The sequence below is a fragment of the Gambusia affinis genome, linkage group LG05, assembly GCF_019740435.1.
Source record: "Gambusia affinis linkage group LG05, SWU_Gaff_1.0, whole genome shotgun sequence".
Taxonomy (NCBI): Eukaryota; Metazoa; Chordata; class Actinopteri; order Cyprinodontiformes; family Poeciliidae; genus Gambusia; species Gambusia affinis.
Genome location: NC_057872.1, coordinates 18487790 through 18503151, shown reverse-complemented (window position 1 = coordinate 18503151; position 15362 = coordinate 18487790). Strand labels below are relative to the sequence as shown.

At 38.1% G+C, this 15362-nt stretch overlaps 2 protein-coding genes and 1 non-coding gene across 3 annotated transcripts; 1 reads left to right on the top strand and 2 right to left on the bottom strand.

Moving 5' to 3' along the window:
• Positions 1 to 3785: 3785 nt before the first annotated feature.
• LOC122830993 (zinc finger and SCAN domain-containing protein 12-like) lies at positions 3786 to 7450 on the bottom strand. Its single transcript, XM_044116859.1, has 2 exons — positions 7103 to 7450; positions 3786 to 7004 (listed from the first exon to the last, which is right to left on the bottom strand). The coding sequence occupies exons 1-2, from the start codon at positions 7263 to 7265 to the stop codon at positions 6313 to 6315; spliced, it is 855 nt and encodes a 284-aa protein (XP_043972794.1). The 5' UTR covers positions 7266 to 7450; the 3' UTR covers positions 3786 to 6312.
• Positions 7451 to 8379: 929 nt separating this feature from the next.
• Positions 8380 to 13457, bottom strand: tpi1b (triosephosphate isomerase 1b). The gene is made up of 7 exons (XM_044116858.1): positions 13212 to 13457; positions 10977 to 11100; positions 10814 to 10898; positions 10314 to 10446; positions 10118 to 10203; positions 9948 to 10035; positions 8380 to 9050 (listed from the first exon to the last, which is right to left on the bottom strand). The coding sequence occupies exons 1-7, from the start codon at positions 13318 to 13320 to the stop codon at positions 8932 to 8934; spliced, it is 744 nt and encodes a 247-aa protein (XP_043972793.1). The 5' UTR covers positions 13321 to 13457; the 3' UTR covers positions 8380 to 8931.
• Positions 13458 to 15134: 1677 nt separating this feature from the next.
• Positions 15135 to 15191, top strand: LOC122831884. Its single transcript, XR_006370783.1, has one exon. It is a non-coding gene; the product is annotated as a U7 small nuclear RNA (small nuclear RNA).
• Positions 15192 to 15362: the final 171 nt, after the last annotated feature.

The following is a 15362-nucleotide window of genomic DNA, read 5'->3' as shown; positions in this document are numbered from 1 at the left end:
GATGGGAACATTTTGAAGGACTAACAAAAGAAGAAGGTGTGAAAATGTTGCACATCGTCCCCAACGTTTCCCTGTATTAACCTTGTTTTGTATCGTGCTCTGTACAGTATATTAGCTGGGAGGGGAGGAGGATTGTGAAGTACAGTATGTTGTAAAATACTTGATGCCAGAAGGAATGTGTACATGAGTCTCTTTTCTGTCGTTGCATGTAGCTAGGCGCTTCTTCTGGACCGGTGGAGCTTTTGGTTCTCTTTTTAGTAAATCCTCCCTCTTTTGTATCCGAGGGGCGTTCGATATGCATGAGACCAGCAATTTTAGTGTTTCTGTTTATGATGATAGTATTGTTATTATGATTAATGTTGTCCGTTTGTTGATAATGATATAATTATATATACAACACATATTATTTGTATTATTTTTTTACATTTTCATGGTATGGCGGTCGGTTTTTATTTTTTATTTTCAATTTACCTTGTGAAACAAGATGCAAATGAGGGCAAAAGAAACAAAAAATCTGGGAATAAATTATAATCTCTCTTTTTGCTATAGTTCCCCGAGTCCTGGTGTGTGTTTCAGAGTTTTTGCCCCGTCTTTTGTTTTATACAAGTCATTCGTGCACAAAGCATATCAAATTCCTCCCACTCCTCCCCCTCTGCACCAGCCTCTCCCTCCCTCCCTCCGCCCCTCCATCCCTCTCTCTCTCGGGTGAGTGTAGCTAATAAGAGACACATGGGATGAGTGTGAGACATGGGAGGTGAGTCGCTCCAGTGAGCAGCAGCAGCAGCAGCCACCCTGTAGAGCCAGCATTCCTGACTGCGCTGTAAAAAAAGGAAAAAAGAAAGAAAAACGGAGAGAAGAGGGAAATTTGGGGAGAAGGAGAAAGAAGGGAGGAGCGGCAAGGAGTGATTTACTGATGCTGCTGAAGGCTCAGGGTTGTGCGTGTGTGTGTGTGTGTGTGTGTGTGTGTGTGTGGGTGTGTGTGCGTGTGTGCATGTGTGTGTGTGTGCGTGTGTGTGTGACCGACCAGAGGAATCTCCTCCCTGCAGATCTGCGGCCTTCGCTGTCGCCCCACAGATCACATTTATTGATACGTCCCAGAATCTGCAGCTCCGTTCCTTCACGCTGCCGCTGCTTCTGGGCGTTTCGTCTTTTCTGTGGGGTGTGTGTCATTTAAAGTCACCTTGAAAAAGTGTGTCAACATAATGTAAAGCGCCTTCCTGCAGGACAGATCTCATTTTTACCCCCTCTGATGAAATCACATCTGGGGTTTTATTCTTAGCACATCATCAGTCGTATTTTTTTTTTTTTTTTTTCTCCGGCACGGAGGAGGAGGTGAAGGTCAAAGAGGTCGAGTGTTTTTAAACACAAACACTCGTCCAGACGCAAGACAATAATTATTGTCGTAGTTTTTTTTATTTTCTGTTTAATCTCGTTGAATCAGCTTCTTCTTTTCTGTATTTACAGCTACATTTTTCAGATTGGACCCGGACCTGCATCCATTTAATCATCCTCTGCTTCTGCATGTAGGTGAAGCTCTGATCCAGAGTCAAAAGGTGGACAAGAAGAGCTCAGAGCAGCTGGAAAGACTTGATACTTTCTATAGGAAAACAAACCTAAACATGCAGCCAGAACTAGAATAAAATGGCTGAAATCACATCTTAATTGGTCTAGTCAAAGTCTAAATCAAATTAAGAACCTTTAGCAATACTTAAAACCTGCTGTTCACAGATGCTCACAATCTGAACTGATTGAAGTGTTTTCTAAAGAAGAATGGAAAGATTAAAGCCAGCAGAGTCATTACTATAAAAACAAAGTTTCTGAAGCCTTAAAAAGTCTGGAAAAGTGTTTATTTTTATACTTTGTACAAGTTTTTTAAAAAATAACAACTTGAGATTTGAAAAAAGTTTATTCTTCCAAACTTTGCTTTGAATGATTTCAAACCAAACAGCTCACATTCATGTTTATGGTACCAATTTTTTTTCTGATTGATAAATAATTAGATATAAATCAGATTACAATTATTAATTAGTTATTAATATCTAAAAGATAAAATCTCGAATCTGACCTTCAATTTCTGAAAATTGAGGATTATTTACATAATTTATAACCAACCTTTATTCTGTAGTTTATGTCAAAAAGTTAATCTCACTCGCTGTTGGTTTGGGGTTAATTTATTCTCCAAACTGGACCCAGTTAGACTGGAAACTTTGAACTGGAGTCAGTTTAGAAGCCAAACAAATAAAAACAAATCCTGCATTTTGGAATGAAGGTATCATGGATCAAACTAGATATAACACAGAGGATTAACACTTAATCTGGGATAATCCAGTCCTGAATTGGAAGCATTACACCGTTTATCTAATATAAGTCACTCAAGAAGTGAAAAATTAGTGAAATATGATTTTACCACATGGATGAACTCAAAGCTAGCTTCCCCACTCTGTTGTTTCAGAGTTTTAGGGGAAAAGAGAATGTTTTCAAATTAAATATCCATAATGACAAAAATGATCTGGGAATGAGTATCCAAAACTTTGAAGAGGAAACTTTGTAAAATATTGACTCACTGAATGGCTGAATACAAAATCAGTTCACAGTTAGGAGGTTTATTAAACAACACACCCTGTCCTCTGTTTTCCACCTAAAAACTCGGCTCTACGACACAATAATTATTTGAGAGAAGTGAGGAAAACATTGAAGCTATTTCATTGTTTTCTAATCTAGTCTTGCATTCTTGCATGTTTTCAGAAAAAGATTAGCAGTATTTTACTTCAGTTTCACTTTAATTATGAATAAATTTTACATATATAGACTGTTGGAAATGTTCAAAGCACAATATTTATCTGGTATCAATTAAATTCTACGAAAAAAAAAAATCTCTGGGTTGAAAACACAGCACTAAAAAATGTTTTGCCTGATCCTCTGGACTCAACATGTGACTTTCATTTGTGCAAATCAAACAAGTCCAGCCATTAGGATCTGTCTTGTATTATAAGATAATTAAAGTCACACTTTTACAGCTTCCATGGCCAGCGATGTTAACATGACACGCCAATTAAAAACGTTTTCCACAGAAGCTTGAACAGTCTTGGTCCAAATTTCCAGAGAGGGGAAGAAATAACAAGTATTTATATTTTATGCCAGTGCACCTTAAAGTTACAAAAAAAATAAAATAAAAAAAGAAACAGGAGCAAAAAATAAAAATAAAAAATAGCATAAATTAAATAATTTCCAAACTTTTTGTCATATGGGCCAAAATCATTGAGTGAAAATTACTACCAGGCCAAGAAAATAAAAGTTTTAGAAAACATAAAATCAAGTAAATAAAGGAGTTAATTTCTGATGTTTTTTTTACTGTCGATACAAAAATGTAAACATTATTTAAAACATCTAGTTTTAAGAGTTTTTGTGGGTTTTTTCTCTTGGATCACTTTCTGTCAAAATGCTTTTAATGTTTATCCAAGTTTAATAAATTAGATTGGACGAGGCAGTAAAAGTCTCTTGGTTGTATTTATTATAAAAAGATGAATTTTGCATTGTTGTTAGAACTTTACTCTTATTATAAATAAAAAGTCTCCATCAGCATCAAAATCAGTCCACGGGCCACAAAAAATTTAAAAAATGTCTTGTTTTAAGATAAATTATCTGCTAATGAAACTAGTATTTTTTCATCAACATTAAAGAATTAATGAGTTAAAAGAAACTCCTTTATCTTACAAGAGCAGTAAGATATTTGCATTAGCAACTAAACCAAAATGACTTGTTAAGATTTTGTGATTTTGCAGTGTTAGGATTGTCGCTCCAGCTAGAAGGTTGTAGGTTCAAATCCCAGCCTAGAGTTTTTTCTGCAGGATTTTGCATATTCTTTGTGGGATGTGTGGATTCTCTCTGGTTTCTCTGTTAACCTGAAATAGATACATATCATGATTTTTATGTGTTAGAGATTTATTTCTGTTTCTGTTTTGGTCATTTCTTCTTTGTTCTTTGTTTTATTTTAATTTCCTCCCTGTGTTACATTCTGTTCACTGTTTGTGTCAGTTTTATTTTTCCCTCTTTATTTCTCTCTGCTTTGTTTATCTTCCACCTTTCGCTCAGCCTCCCTTCATCACAGCAGTTTGAATTCATTCCTCTCTTTTTAACTTTCCTCTAAGGATCAGATTAAAAACATATTTTGCTTTCATCATTTTTTTTCCCTTAAAAAATAATTTTTGGATTTCTCTTTGCCACAGATTGTCTGGCATCCAGATACTTCAGCAAACATATTTGTCCTGATGACTGATGGGTTCTGATGCACCGCTCTGGCACTCAGAGAGAGAAGCTGGTGTTCATTAATGCAGAAAGGAAACGACTGAATGGAAAGATCTCCAGGAAGAAAAGGAGAAACTCAGGGACAGCTGGCTTGTTTTTGGATGAACTTTGAGTTTTCAGTCACAGACGTTTGAATTGTGTTACAACAGATTTAAACTACATCCTTAATTTTGGATCAAAATACTTTAACTTTGTCACATTTTGTCACATCAACATAATAAAATGCATTTATTATTTGTTTTAGTGATAAATCAACACTAAACAGTGCATAGTTGTTAATTTACTTTAAATATTTAATATTCTTTTGTGAATATTAAAGTTGTTGGGGTTTTTTTTTTACTGAATTTAATCACAATTTGGTTTAATTACATTTTCACAGATTTTTTTTTCACTAATACATTTAAAAATTGCATTTATTCAGGTTATCTTTTATATTACCACTGAAGAAAAACAATGAGTGAACTGATGGATGTTCCCTATTTAAATTTTTAAATGTGACATAAACAAAGAGAAGGAATCTTTGAGGGTTTTTGCAGCAGAATGAGAACACTGACATTTTCACTGAGAAAATAAATCCACACTCTTGGACTGAGATTATATTAAGTCTGCCAAATTCTTCAGATTCATTGTAGGATATTATGAATGAAAAGCTGCTACTGCCCCCTACTGGCGCCTCGTGGGATGTTCTTTTTAATCTGCAGCATGAAAAGGAGATAAAAGATGAAGAATGACTTTTAATTTTTATTCTGAAATGATACATGGACCCTACATGACGTAAAAATGTTAATTTTACACAATCAGTTTGCTACCAATTATTAATTTATACAAGGCTTGACGGGATCCAGGCAGATTCAGTACTACATACAGTAAATCACACTTTACTAACATTCCGAACACCAGCTATTTAGTTAATAATTAATTCATACAGACATGTAATTGAAGTATAACTACGCCTTTCAAGGTGCAGTATGTAACTTTTATATAAAAATGTTTTTACACGTCTGTTGAAATTATCATTATGTTGGGACAATATAAGAAATGTAATGTTGTTGCTCCCTGTACTAACTTCAGAATTACATAGCGCAATCCGAGCCAGGAGGAAGGTCTAAGCGCTACCAATCATGCTCATATACATGCTGCTTACACCGTCCCTCTTGCTCTCTGCTACGCTATGGCTACGTCACAAAAACAAACCCTGACATGAATGCTAGTTAGCATGGCTACCAATGATTAGCGGTTTTTCTGTAATGGTGAGTTGTTGTTCTGCCAGTAGCACATTTTGTAGAGTGTACATGAGAGTGATTGACGGCACTAAGGCCTTTCTCCTGGCTCTGATTGGTCGTTTTGACTGGGAGCAGCTTGACAAAAAAAATAGCATCCTTCACATTATGTGTCTGATACCATACTGTCATGACATCATTACAGTTTTAATAAATATGAAAAATAATTGATATACTTTTATAAAAGTTGCATGACTTTTATAAAAAAAAAATATTTGGTTACACATTTATTGAAACTTTCACTGTCGTGATAGAATGGTATGAGACAGATAATCTGAAAAATGTAGCTCCTCTGCTTCCTAGCACTACCTAGAAACAGCCAATCAGAGAAAGAAGGCGGGGATTAGCGCTGTCAATCACAATCTCATGTGACTCATCCTCCCTTACCACATTGCTTTGTGCTACGTCGGCTAGCATAGCATGTTGTGAATGCTCAGCCTTGTTAGCATAGCCACGGACAGATGTTTTTCTGTGAAGGTAAGCTGTTTCTCCTCCTTTGACATATTTAGCAGCATTGTTTGAAAGCGCTAAGGCCCGCCTCCTGGCTCTGATTTGTTGTTTTTGGTCGGGGGGCGGTGCATTTCGTCAGACACCAATAGTAGATAAGTAGACCATCAATTTTTCTTTTCACAGATGATCTCGTAACAAACTGTCAGTTTTGACAAATACATAAAAAAAGCATTGTTCTTCTCAATAAAAGTCACATACTGCAGCTTTAATGCGAACCTCATACTTGCACATTATCACTCTTGTGAACGCTTCTCACATGTCTGCCTAGAGACTCCATCCATTTAAAGGACTTTCCACAGAAGGCGCATATATATCGCTTCCCCTCGGTGTGAATGGTCTGGTGTCTGTTCAGAGCGCTTGTCGTGATGAAGGTCTTCCTGCAGATGTCACACATGTAGGGCCTCTCCCCCGTGTGCGTCCTGATGTGGGCCGCCAGGTGGGAGCAGTTGGTGAAGCGCTTCTCACACACGGAGCAGATGTAGGGCCTGTCTCTGCTCTCGTCGCCGCTGCTGTTCCCCCCGCCGTTGTTGCTGCTGCTGCTGAGAAACTGCTGGAAGTGCAGCGCCTGTTCGTGCAGAGAGATCGGCAGCCCGGTGTGGGGTGAGATGAACTCCTGCGCCTCTGACTCCGGGTCGTCCTGGTTCTCAGCGGGGTCGTGGACCATCCAGAAGTGCCGCTTGGGAGCGTCTCCCCGCGGCTGCTCCTGCTCCTCTTTGCCCTGTGAGGTCTCTGGGAGCTCCTGATCAACGCAGCAGACTTCATCCTCTTCCTCCCCTCCCTGCTGCTGCTCCTCCTCATGGACAGCAGCCACTGCAGGGGGTGATTGATGGGGCTGGACAGAAGGAGAAGCAGAAGGAGGGGGAGGAGAATGCAGCTGCTCGGTTTCAAGATAATTGTCCGATTTAGGCTCTACAAAACGAAAACACGCCACAACAATTTCATTTTAACACACTTTAACACCAAGTTGCACGGCACATGGTTTCCATGAGAATTATACCAGAAAATACCTGAATGGAGGAGCTTCAGCTGCATCCTGAGCTGCCTGATTTCTAAATCTTTGGAGCGTAAAATCTCCTCCTGGTACACCGTTATTGTCTTCTCCACGGCTCCTAAAATCTCCTCCGCCACCGCGGAAAGTCTCTCGTTGAGGAAAACTCTAAGAGGCAGCATTTTCCTGAAAAGATTGGAGGATCTTAGCGACGGTTGAAAACGGATTTCTGCGGATCCGTGAACGTCACGCTTCGCTTGTAAACACTGACGTGAAACGGAGAGTCACGTGAAAACAGTGCCGCCCCCTGGTGGACTGGAGTGTGAAAAAAATGAAAGGGAAATTAAATGTTTCTCATTTAATTAAAGAGCTGAAGTGGGTAGAGTGACTAAAAGTAGAGTAGCACTACTTCAACATATTTTTACTCAGGTAAAAGTAAAAAGTAGCCATTTGAAATATTACTGAAGAGTAATTAAATATCTAAAAAATACATCAACAGATGGATCAAAATATAAAGTTAAGTATAAATTTTGGTATTTTATGGACAGAAATGACAATAATTCATATTAGCAACAAAAAAAATTAAGCAAAAGAAAAAATTCCTAATCAGTTTCTTTCAATATAAAACTTATAAAACTTTAACAAAAACTGTAAGTGTGTGTCTTTGTCTGTTGAATTTTTGGTTAAAATATGTTTGCTCTTCATTCAGTGAAGTCAGCAGAGTATCAAGAAATTTTTACTCAAGTAAAAGCAAAAACTGCAGTGTAGTAAAACTACTCCTAAAAGAAAATATATTACAAAAATGACTTGTACACAACCAATAAATATTTAAATAGAACACCCCCAGCCTCAAAACAAAGTGATTTTCTATCTACATCTGTAAAATATTGTAAATACAGATTTTTATCTAGTGCAGTAAATCTATAACGTAGACAAGTAAACTGTAAACTCATTCCACATAATCAAGACTTTAAGTTGTATTTTTAAATATTCTGGGATAAAATAAGCCTTTTCTACATGATAATCCACTTAAAAACACCACATTAAGAGTATTTAATTCATATTTGTTCCCTGTTGTTTCTTGCTTCAGTCTTGGGATAAAAATAGCAGTGAAATCCTTCAGGGTTTTGTCAGTTCTGTAATTAGACGCTCTCTGCTCTACAAGTCAGGAATATCAACTCCTCTGCCTTCATAGCAACACAGCGTACAGACAAAACGTTCTTTTCAATTACCTTTAATCATTTCTAAATATTTAATTATAAAGTGAAGGTAGAAGTCAAAACAGAGACACAGAAATATCCTTGAAACCGTTTATTAGAATATTTCTGTATAGTTTCCCTTCTAACTGTGGGTCATAACACAATACAGCCAACATGTTAATGGACACTTTTCTCTCTGCAAAATGAGTGATTAAAAAAACAAACAAAAAAAAGGATCATGCACGTCTACAGTGAGGGGAAAAAAGCCACAGATCTTCACAATCACACGAAGAGACACCAGAGTAAAAACAAACTGACAAGAACTGCGACACAGATTATTCTAAAAACAATTACAGAAGAAGTTCGTAAACCTTTCAAGTAAAGGCAGGGGACCGCGCGTCCACACCTGGTAGTCAGCTTGAGCACTTTGTGTGGAGGGCAGGTTTGCACGCAGGCCGTTCTCAGTAGACTCATCAGTGCAGCACCAGTGCATGTGTCAGCCTCTCCCTTTTTTCTTAATGGGAAAATATACCAAAAGATAAAAAAGGAGGAAAAAAAACCGAGGGAATGACGACATTACACAAATGGTTCGAACAGAGAGAGAGGGGAAGAAGCACTGCGAGATGAGGGAGCCGATCCGGTTGGGTCTTTACGCCTTGGCATTGATGATTTCGATGAACTCTGGCTTGAGAGAGGCTCCACCCACCAGGAAACCGTCCACGTCCTTCTGGGAGGCCAGTTCTTTACAGGTACCACCTGTTACTGAACCTGAGGAGCAGCATTGATGCATGAGGAGGATAATGTGCAACAATTCCCCTAGACACTTTACTATAGTTTACATCCAGAAATGTCACGCACGCGCACAACGCTGGAGGGCAAAAGGACAATTTATTTATGTTCCATCTGCAGCAGAACAAATCCGTTAACAAAATGAAACCTGGAGACGGAGGTATTACTAATTTAATCCACAACAAAGGGAAAAATAATGCAGAAAAATCGTTGGAACAACTCAAAACTACTCATTTTTTCCTTGCTCTCTTTGTCTGCCACGCTAAATGCAAACCTGTCGCCATGGCAACTGACTGACAACAGCTCCACTGGTGTATAATGATTCAACACACAGACACAAAAAAATTCCCTCACAAAGAACAGATCATTGAGTTCATTACAGTTTTCAGGCTTGATGTTTATTTTGTAATTATTAATAAGTGATTGTGATTGATTAGCTAATTTAAACTGAGGTCTGTTGATGATCTGTCAGAAAGCTGGTGAATTGGTCGCCTTTTTTTTTTCTACTGAACCTAAACACATCAAATTCCACAGCACATCTACATGTTAAGGCTGTCAAAGTCAAGCTAGTGTAACTTACAACTTCCCTCTCCTGCTATTTTTCTTTTTTAAATTAAAACTTTTTATTGACCAGTGAAATGCAATATCCTTAGACACAGTTTTCTAGCTGCTGCAGTGTTGACAATTAGTAGCAAAGCACTGGGTTCCTTTTTCTTTTATACATCTGGCAAACATTCAACATTTAGTGCATTATATTGACACCTAAAACCAATGCTGGTCATTTTTTGCCCTCCAGCAGAGAGATGGGGCGGGTTCTTACGCGTGTGACGTCACAACTTGTCAATAACCTTTTCAGTTATAATTCAGACAGCTCACCTCCATAGATGATCCTCACAGAGTTGGCTACAGCATCAGACACGTTGGTCTTCAGCCACGCCCTCAGTTTCTCATGAACTTCCTGAGCCTGAGATATCGCACAGAAATCGTGTTTGAAGCCACACGGCACGGCCCTCGGTGGGGAAACATTCAGCTTTTCCAATATTTACCTGCTGGGGAGACGCAGTCTTCCCGGTGCCGATAGCCCACACAGGCTCATAAGCAAGCACAACCTTGCTCCAGTCCTTTACGTTGTCTGTCAATGAGATAAGACTTAGTGTTGCGCAAGCAGACATATTTCCAAACCCTCCCTCTCTATCTGAACACGAGTTGCACCATTCAGACTCTGTCCTGGAAGCTGCATACCTGCAATGACTTTGGTCTGGGCAAACACCACCTTCTCCGTGATGCCTCCCTCCCTCTCATCCAGCTTCTCGCCGATGCAGGCGATCACGCCGAGACCGCTCTCCAGAGCATGAGCAGTCTTCTGACCAATCAGCTAATGACGCAGGAAAAGAGAAAAACAAAAGAAAGTTGAATTAGTCTACGGTCACACGGCAGATACTACTGCTCAATTCCGATTTTTTGCACAGACTTTCCCTCAGGGTTTCCCCCAGTGTACAACAAGCCTGATTTACATCAGACTTTGTGGAAGTGGGGCAGATCGGATCTTTTTTGGGGTGAAAATATCACAATTGTGTCATTCAAATTGCAGTGAAAAAGCCAGATATAAGTCACATATGGGTACAAAAAATAAAAAATAAGCAGGTTTGGGTTGCATTCGTCTGCTGTGTGAACGTAGCTTTAGTTTTTAATTTCAACATTACAAATCTAAACTATAAGCAAGTCAGACATGATCATGTTACCTCGTCGCTCTCGCCGAAGACGTGGCGCCGCTCGGAGTGTCCCAGGATAACCCAGTTCACGCCACAGTCCTTGATCATCGCAGGGCTGCAGGTGGGAAAATGATCAGGACGAAACCAAAACTAAAGCTCTGCTGAAGAAAATTAACTGATTTCTTCTCTTTACCTAATCTCCCCAGTGAAGGCACCCTTGGGAACTTTGTAGCAGTTCTGAGCCGCCACTCCAAACTTGGCATCCAGTTTGGACCTGGCGAAGTCCAGGTAGATGGACGGAGCACCGCACACCACCTCTGTTAAAACAGAAAACACAAGTTTATAATCCATAATATGGAATACAAAGTAGCACTGTTGCTCTTCCCTACCTAATGCTGCACACTGCCAATCGCCTGGCTAAAGAAAAGAAAAGGCTCTCCTGCACATTTCCCTTGCTAACTTCATTTGTTTGGAAACATTTCAAGCTAGCAGCTGCATGTCTGTTAAGAAGTCTGCAGAGCAACAACTCAAGCAAGATCACCCCAAATATCTGACTAGCTAACATCAATTTGTTGCTCCTATTATTCTGCAAAAAAAATTAATGCAAAAATAAAAGTTTTCTGAGCAATGAGCATTTAAAAATCAAAATTAAAGATACACCAATCTGCTAGAGAACATAAATTTCCATTAAATGCATTAAAATGGGAACTTCTACCAATTTCAGTCCAAAAAATAAACACGACTCAGTGTCATGCACTTCAAATAATTAAATTATAGCATAGAGGGATTTCTTTTCATCCATTACAGGTGATAAGTCTTCATTTAATGTTGAAGACAACCTGTAGATTAAGAATAGCTTTTTTTAATACAACATATAACAAATGGGACAAATGCGCTGAGGTTTCTTTGACAGAGGTAGCAGCTATTATTGCAACAGAAAATAAAGGAACATCATCTCCATTTATGAATCACAGTATGCCCCTAAACTTCATTGGATTGTTTTTTTTTTTCATTAACTAAGTGCATCAAGGTTAATTCAATCATTGACCAAAAACTGTAGAAGTTCTTTCAGGAGTAGTTTTTCATATTTAATCAGTTAGCCGTACATTAAAGGCCCAGGATGACTGGCTTATTTAGACAAATTGGTACATCTCTAATTAAAAACAAAAGTAACTAAATTATTAATGCTTTACAAGTATTAATACTTACAGAAATTTAGTGATTAATATCTAAACCTCAATCTGGAGACTATGTAAAACCCTCCTACCATTTTTAGAATGTGACAATGCCTTTGGACATCAGTTTTCAACAATTTAATGTTGTGCTCAAGATAATTAAAATAAATTTAAACAAAGATTACAATACAGTTGATACTCTGCAGCACTTTTCTTGCAGCAGCCTGCATGGGACAAGCAGAGTACATTAAAGTCAAGACACTGACATTCACAATGTAACTGTATCTTTGGGGTTATGAGGATCTATATTAGACGCTGCATGTTATTATTGGTTTGGTAAAAGGTCATTTGTCCTGGGCTGGAGTCATCTGCATTAAAGGTCGGAGTTCAGCCTCTAAAAGGTCACCAACGGGTTTGCATTCTGCACAGGCCGAAGACCGGTCTTGAGCCCCGAGTTCAAAAGCCAAACGAGTAAAAATAACCAGAGAGAGGAGAATGATTTGGGGGGAAATTATAGAAATTTGACAAATTAGGTCTGCAAAGTTGGATTTATTTGGGGAGCAAAGTCCAAGCAGAGTGAGTGAGGCTTGTTGGACTCAATAATAGAGTTGCATAACGTAGAACTGCAAGAGGGACTGACTGACATTCAGTTCCTCTGTCTGGTTTGTCTCCACACTGCAGGCAGCAGCAACGCAGACGGTGCATTCAAGTCACGATGGGAAGAAAAAAATCCAAAGGCCAAATTTGCATAAAAGTATCCACTATGAAAGCATGTAATCGCTTATGTTATTTAAAATACTGGTAACTGTGCTTTTTGTTGCATTATCGGTGCTAGAACTACGGCTAAAAAGGCCAAGATTCATGTCAAATGACGTTCGCCACCAGTTGAACCTGAACGCACCCGGGAGTTACAGGGACTACGTGCTTCTGCACGCGCACACCCACCACCGAAATGACGGCAGGAGCTCTCTGTGTCCTTCATCAGTGTCTCCTCACAACTTTCACCCTCTAAATTAGAGCCAGAAAAACTAGACCAAAGACTTTATCCATCATCAAGTATAAAATATTACAGAGGAGGAGATTTGTGATGCTAAAAGTCTTAACTGATTCATTGAATGACAGAGCTGTTTCCGACGTAAATTGGCCAGCTACACGAATTCTATTCGCTCGGGGTTGTTCAAACATTAAAATAAAGGAAAATGTCCAAATTCAAAGAGGAAATTGTGTAATCGTGGTCACAAATCTCCACATACCGACATTGGGGTCCACCTTGCCACTATTCAGGGTCTGGATGAGCTCCCCGAGGCTTTTCTTGTCGCCGTTCATTTTCCAGTTGCCACCGACGAAGAATTTTCTGCTCATGTTTGCGGATTTCTTTTGTGAGACTTTACTGTGAAAATGAAAAAAACGACTGAAAGGCACAGTCCTTGTCTGGGGCGAAAGAGCGAACGGTAGAGGGCAGCTCGGGGTATTTATAAAGACGGAAATCCTGACTCCTCCTCTCATGTCAGGGGATTGGTTCGTGTGACAGGACATCCGTGAACGCATCTCCATAGATCAGAGGCGAGGACGGGGAAAGAGGGAAAGTCATGGTGTGTTTTTGTGCTTGATATGTAACACCCTGGCATTACTGTCTTGTCTATTTTATTACTCATTTGTGTTGTTAATTTTGCTTGTTTGTAAACCCCTTTATTATCAATAAAAAAAAAAAAAAAAAAAAAAAAAAAAAAAGTCATGGTGTGTTCAAATACTGTGTGAAAACATCATGTCGCAAAACTCTTACAGAAGTCCATGTCAATAAATAAACACATTACCAGGAACTAGGACAGCGTCCAGTTTCTAGCTGCTGAATTAATTTAACAGACTAAATTTATTTTGTACCTACAGTGTCACAGCTATTTTCTTTCATGTCTAAATCTTGCATTTAAGCCATCCAACGGTTTTGTGTTTTATTATCTGCTGCTTCGAAGATGTTGAGCAAATGTCTGGAATGGTTTTATTTTGTTGTATTTTTCAATAAACAACCAATCAAATGCAACATCATTGGACTCCAATGAGTCACGCCATACACCGCCATCTGCTGGCCAGTAAATATAAATGATCAATATTCATTTAGGCATGTCCCATATTGTGACCCTAGAGGGCGTTGTTGTTCAATAAACCTTGCACTATTGAATTGTATTATGAATGCTGAAAATCTTAAAAAAGCGCTCATATTTCACACTTCTGAATCATCGCTTGATTTAAAGATGAGTTTCAAGATCATAGAGCAAGAAGAAGAAACAAAAGCACGATCTAAAATATACAATGACTTATTTATTCCACATATTCAATTTCAATATTTTTCGTTTTGGCTAGCTGGAAGCATAAACATAATTTTCTATGAGACTAGTTGCATGGTTCTGGCTGAAACAAAAATAAAAGCTGGTCTTACACGTGCATTCAAAGAGTTTAAATAGTTAAATAGACAAAAATGCGAGATTATTAGTAATAATCTGTTTTGTCATCTCAACTTTGATACAGTCCAGTATTTTTATTTATTAAAAGCAACTTTATAAGTCAAAATCTAACTAAATAAATAATTAAAGGGAAATTTAGCTGGTATACATTTACATGAAATGTGTTAAAGTGTTCAGTTTGTTTTCAGAGCTTTCTTATAAACGGTTGCAAATAATATCCGGTGAGGAATGTTTATATAAAGGTCTGCTGTTGCTAATATTTACAATAATAAATAAAAAGGTCGAAAGACCAGAGATTCAGTATTATAAACCATAAACATAAAAGAAGAATAAAAAGAATCTTTATATATGTCTGTTATAAACAATGCAAAATAGGACATGCATAACAATATTCTGAGTAATTTGATAAAACGTCATAAGATTGACTGCGATGAAACTAGTCCCGCCCTTTTCCAACGACTGAATACGTAGATTCCGGCTGTTTGTATTCTATACCCAGGATGCATTGCGCTACAAAGACGATCGTGTCAGGATAAATCTGAACTGATTTAATTAAAGCTTTTATGTTTTTCATAGACATACGGTTATGTTGTCATATTAAATGACACTGTATCTAGGACAAAGGTGCTTTGCTAAATTTAGCAAACTAATCATTTGCACCGTAAGCGAGAGTGTGTGTCTCGTTTATAAATAGTGTCTAGACCAGTTTGCTACTACAGGAATCTTTGCTCTTAAGATATTTGTCTAGTAGGTTTCTCATAATGAGAAGCCCCCATAATTTGTTAATATCAAAGTATTTTATGAGGTAAATCATGTTAAGTACTCAAGTTAAAAATATGAACTATATCCACAATGATGTAAGTGAAAAAGAAGACATAACTTTTAACTCAGCTGATAAATTGTGATTTATGGTTTGCAAATTATCTCTGGGACAAATAATTCCAT

What these genes read in the sequence shown, in the direction of transcription:
- LOC122830993 (XM_044116859.1), bottom strand. Translation starts at nt 7,265, where the DNA reads ATGCTGCCTCTTAGAGTTTTCCTCAACGAGAGACTTTCCGCGGTGGCG. An exon ending in GCTGAAGCTCCTCCATTCAG is followed by an intron (nt 7,005 to 7,102) that starts GTATTTTCTGGT and finishes TTCGTTTTGTAG; the next exon opens with AGCCTAAATCGGACAATTAT.
- tpi1b (XM_044116858.1), bottom strand. Translation starts at nt 13,320, where the DNA reads ATGAGCAGAAAATTCTTCGTCGGTGGCAACTGGAAAATGAACGGCGAC. An exon ending in CCAGACCAAAGTCATTGCAG is followed by an intron (nt 10,204 to 10,313) that starts GTATGCAGCTTC and finishes TCTCATTGACAG; the next exon opens with ACAACGTAAAGGACTGGAGC. An exon ending in AGACTGCGTCTCCCCAGCAG is followed by an intron (nt 10,036 to 10,117) that starts GTAAATATTGGA and finishes GCGATATCTCAG; the next exon opens with GCTCAGGAAGTTCATGAGAA.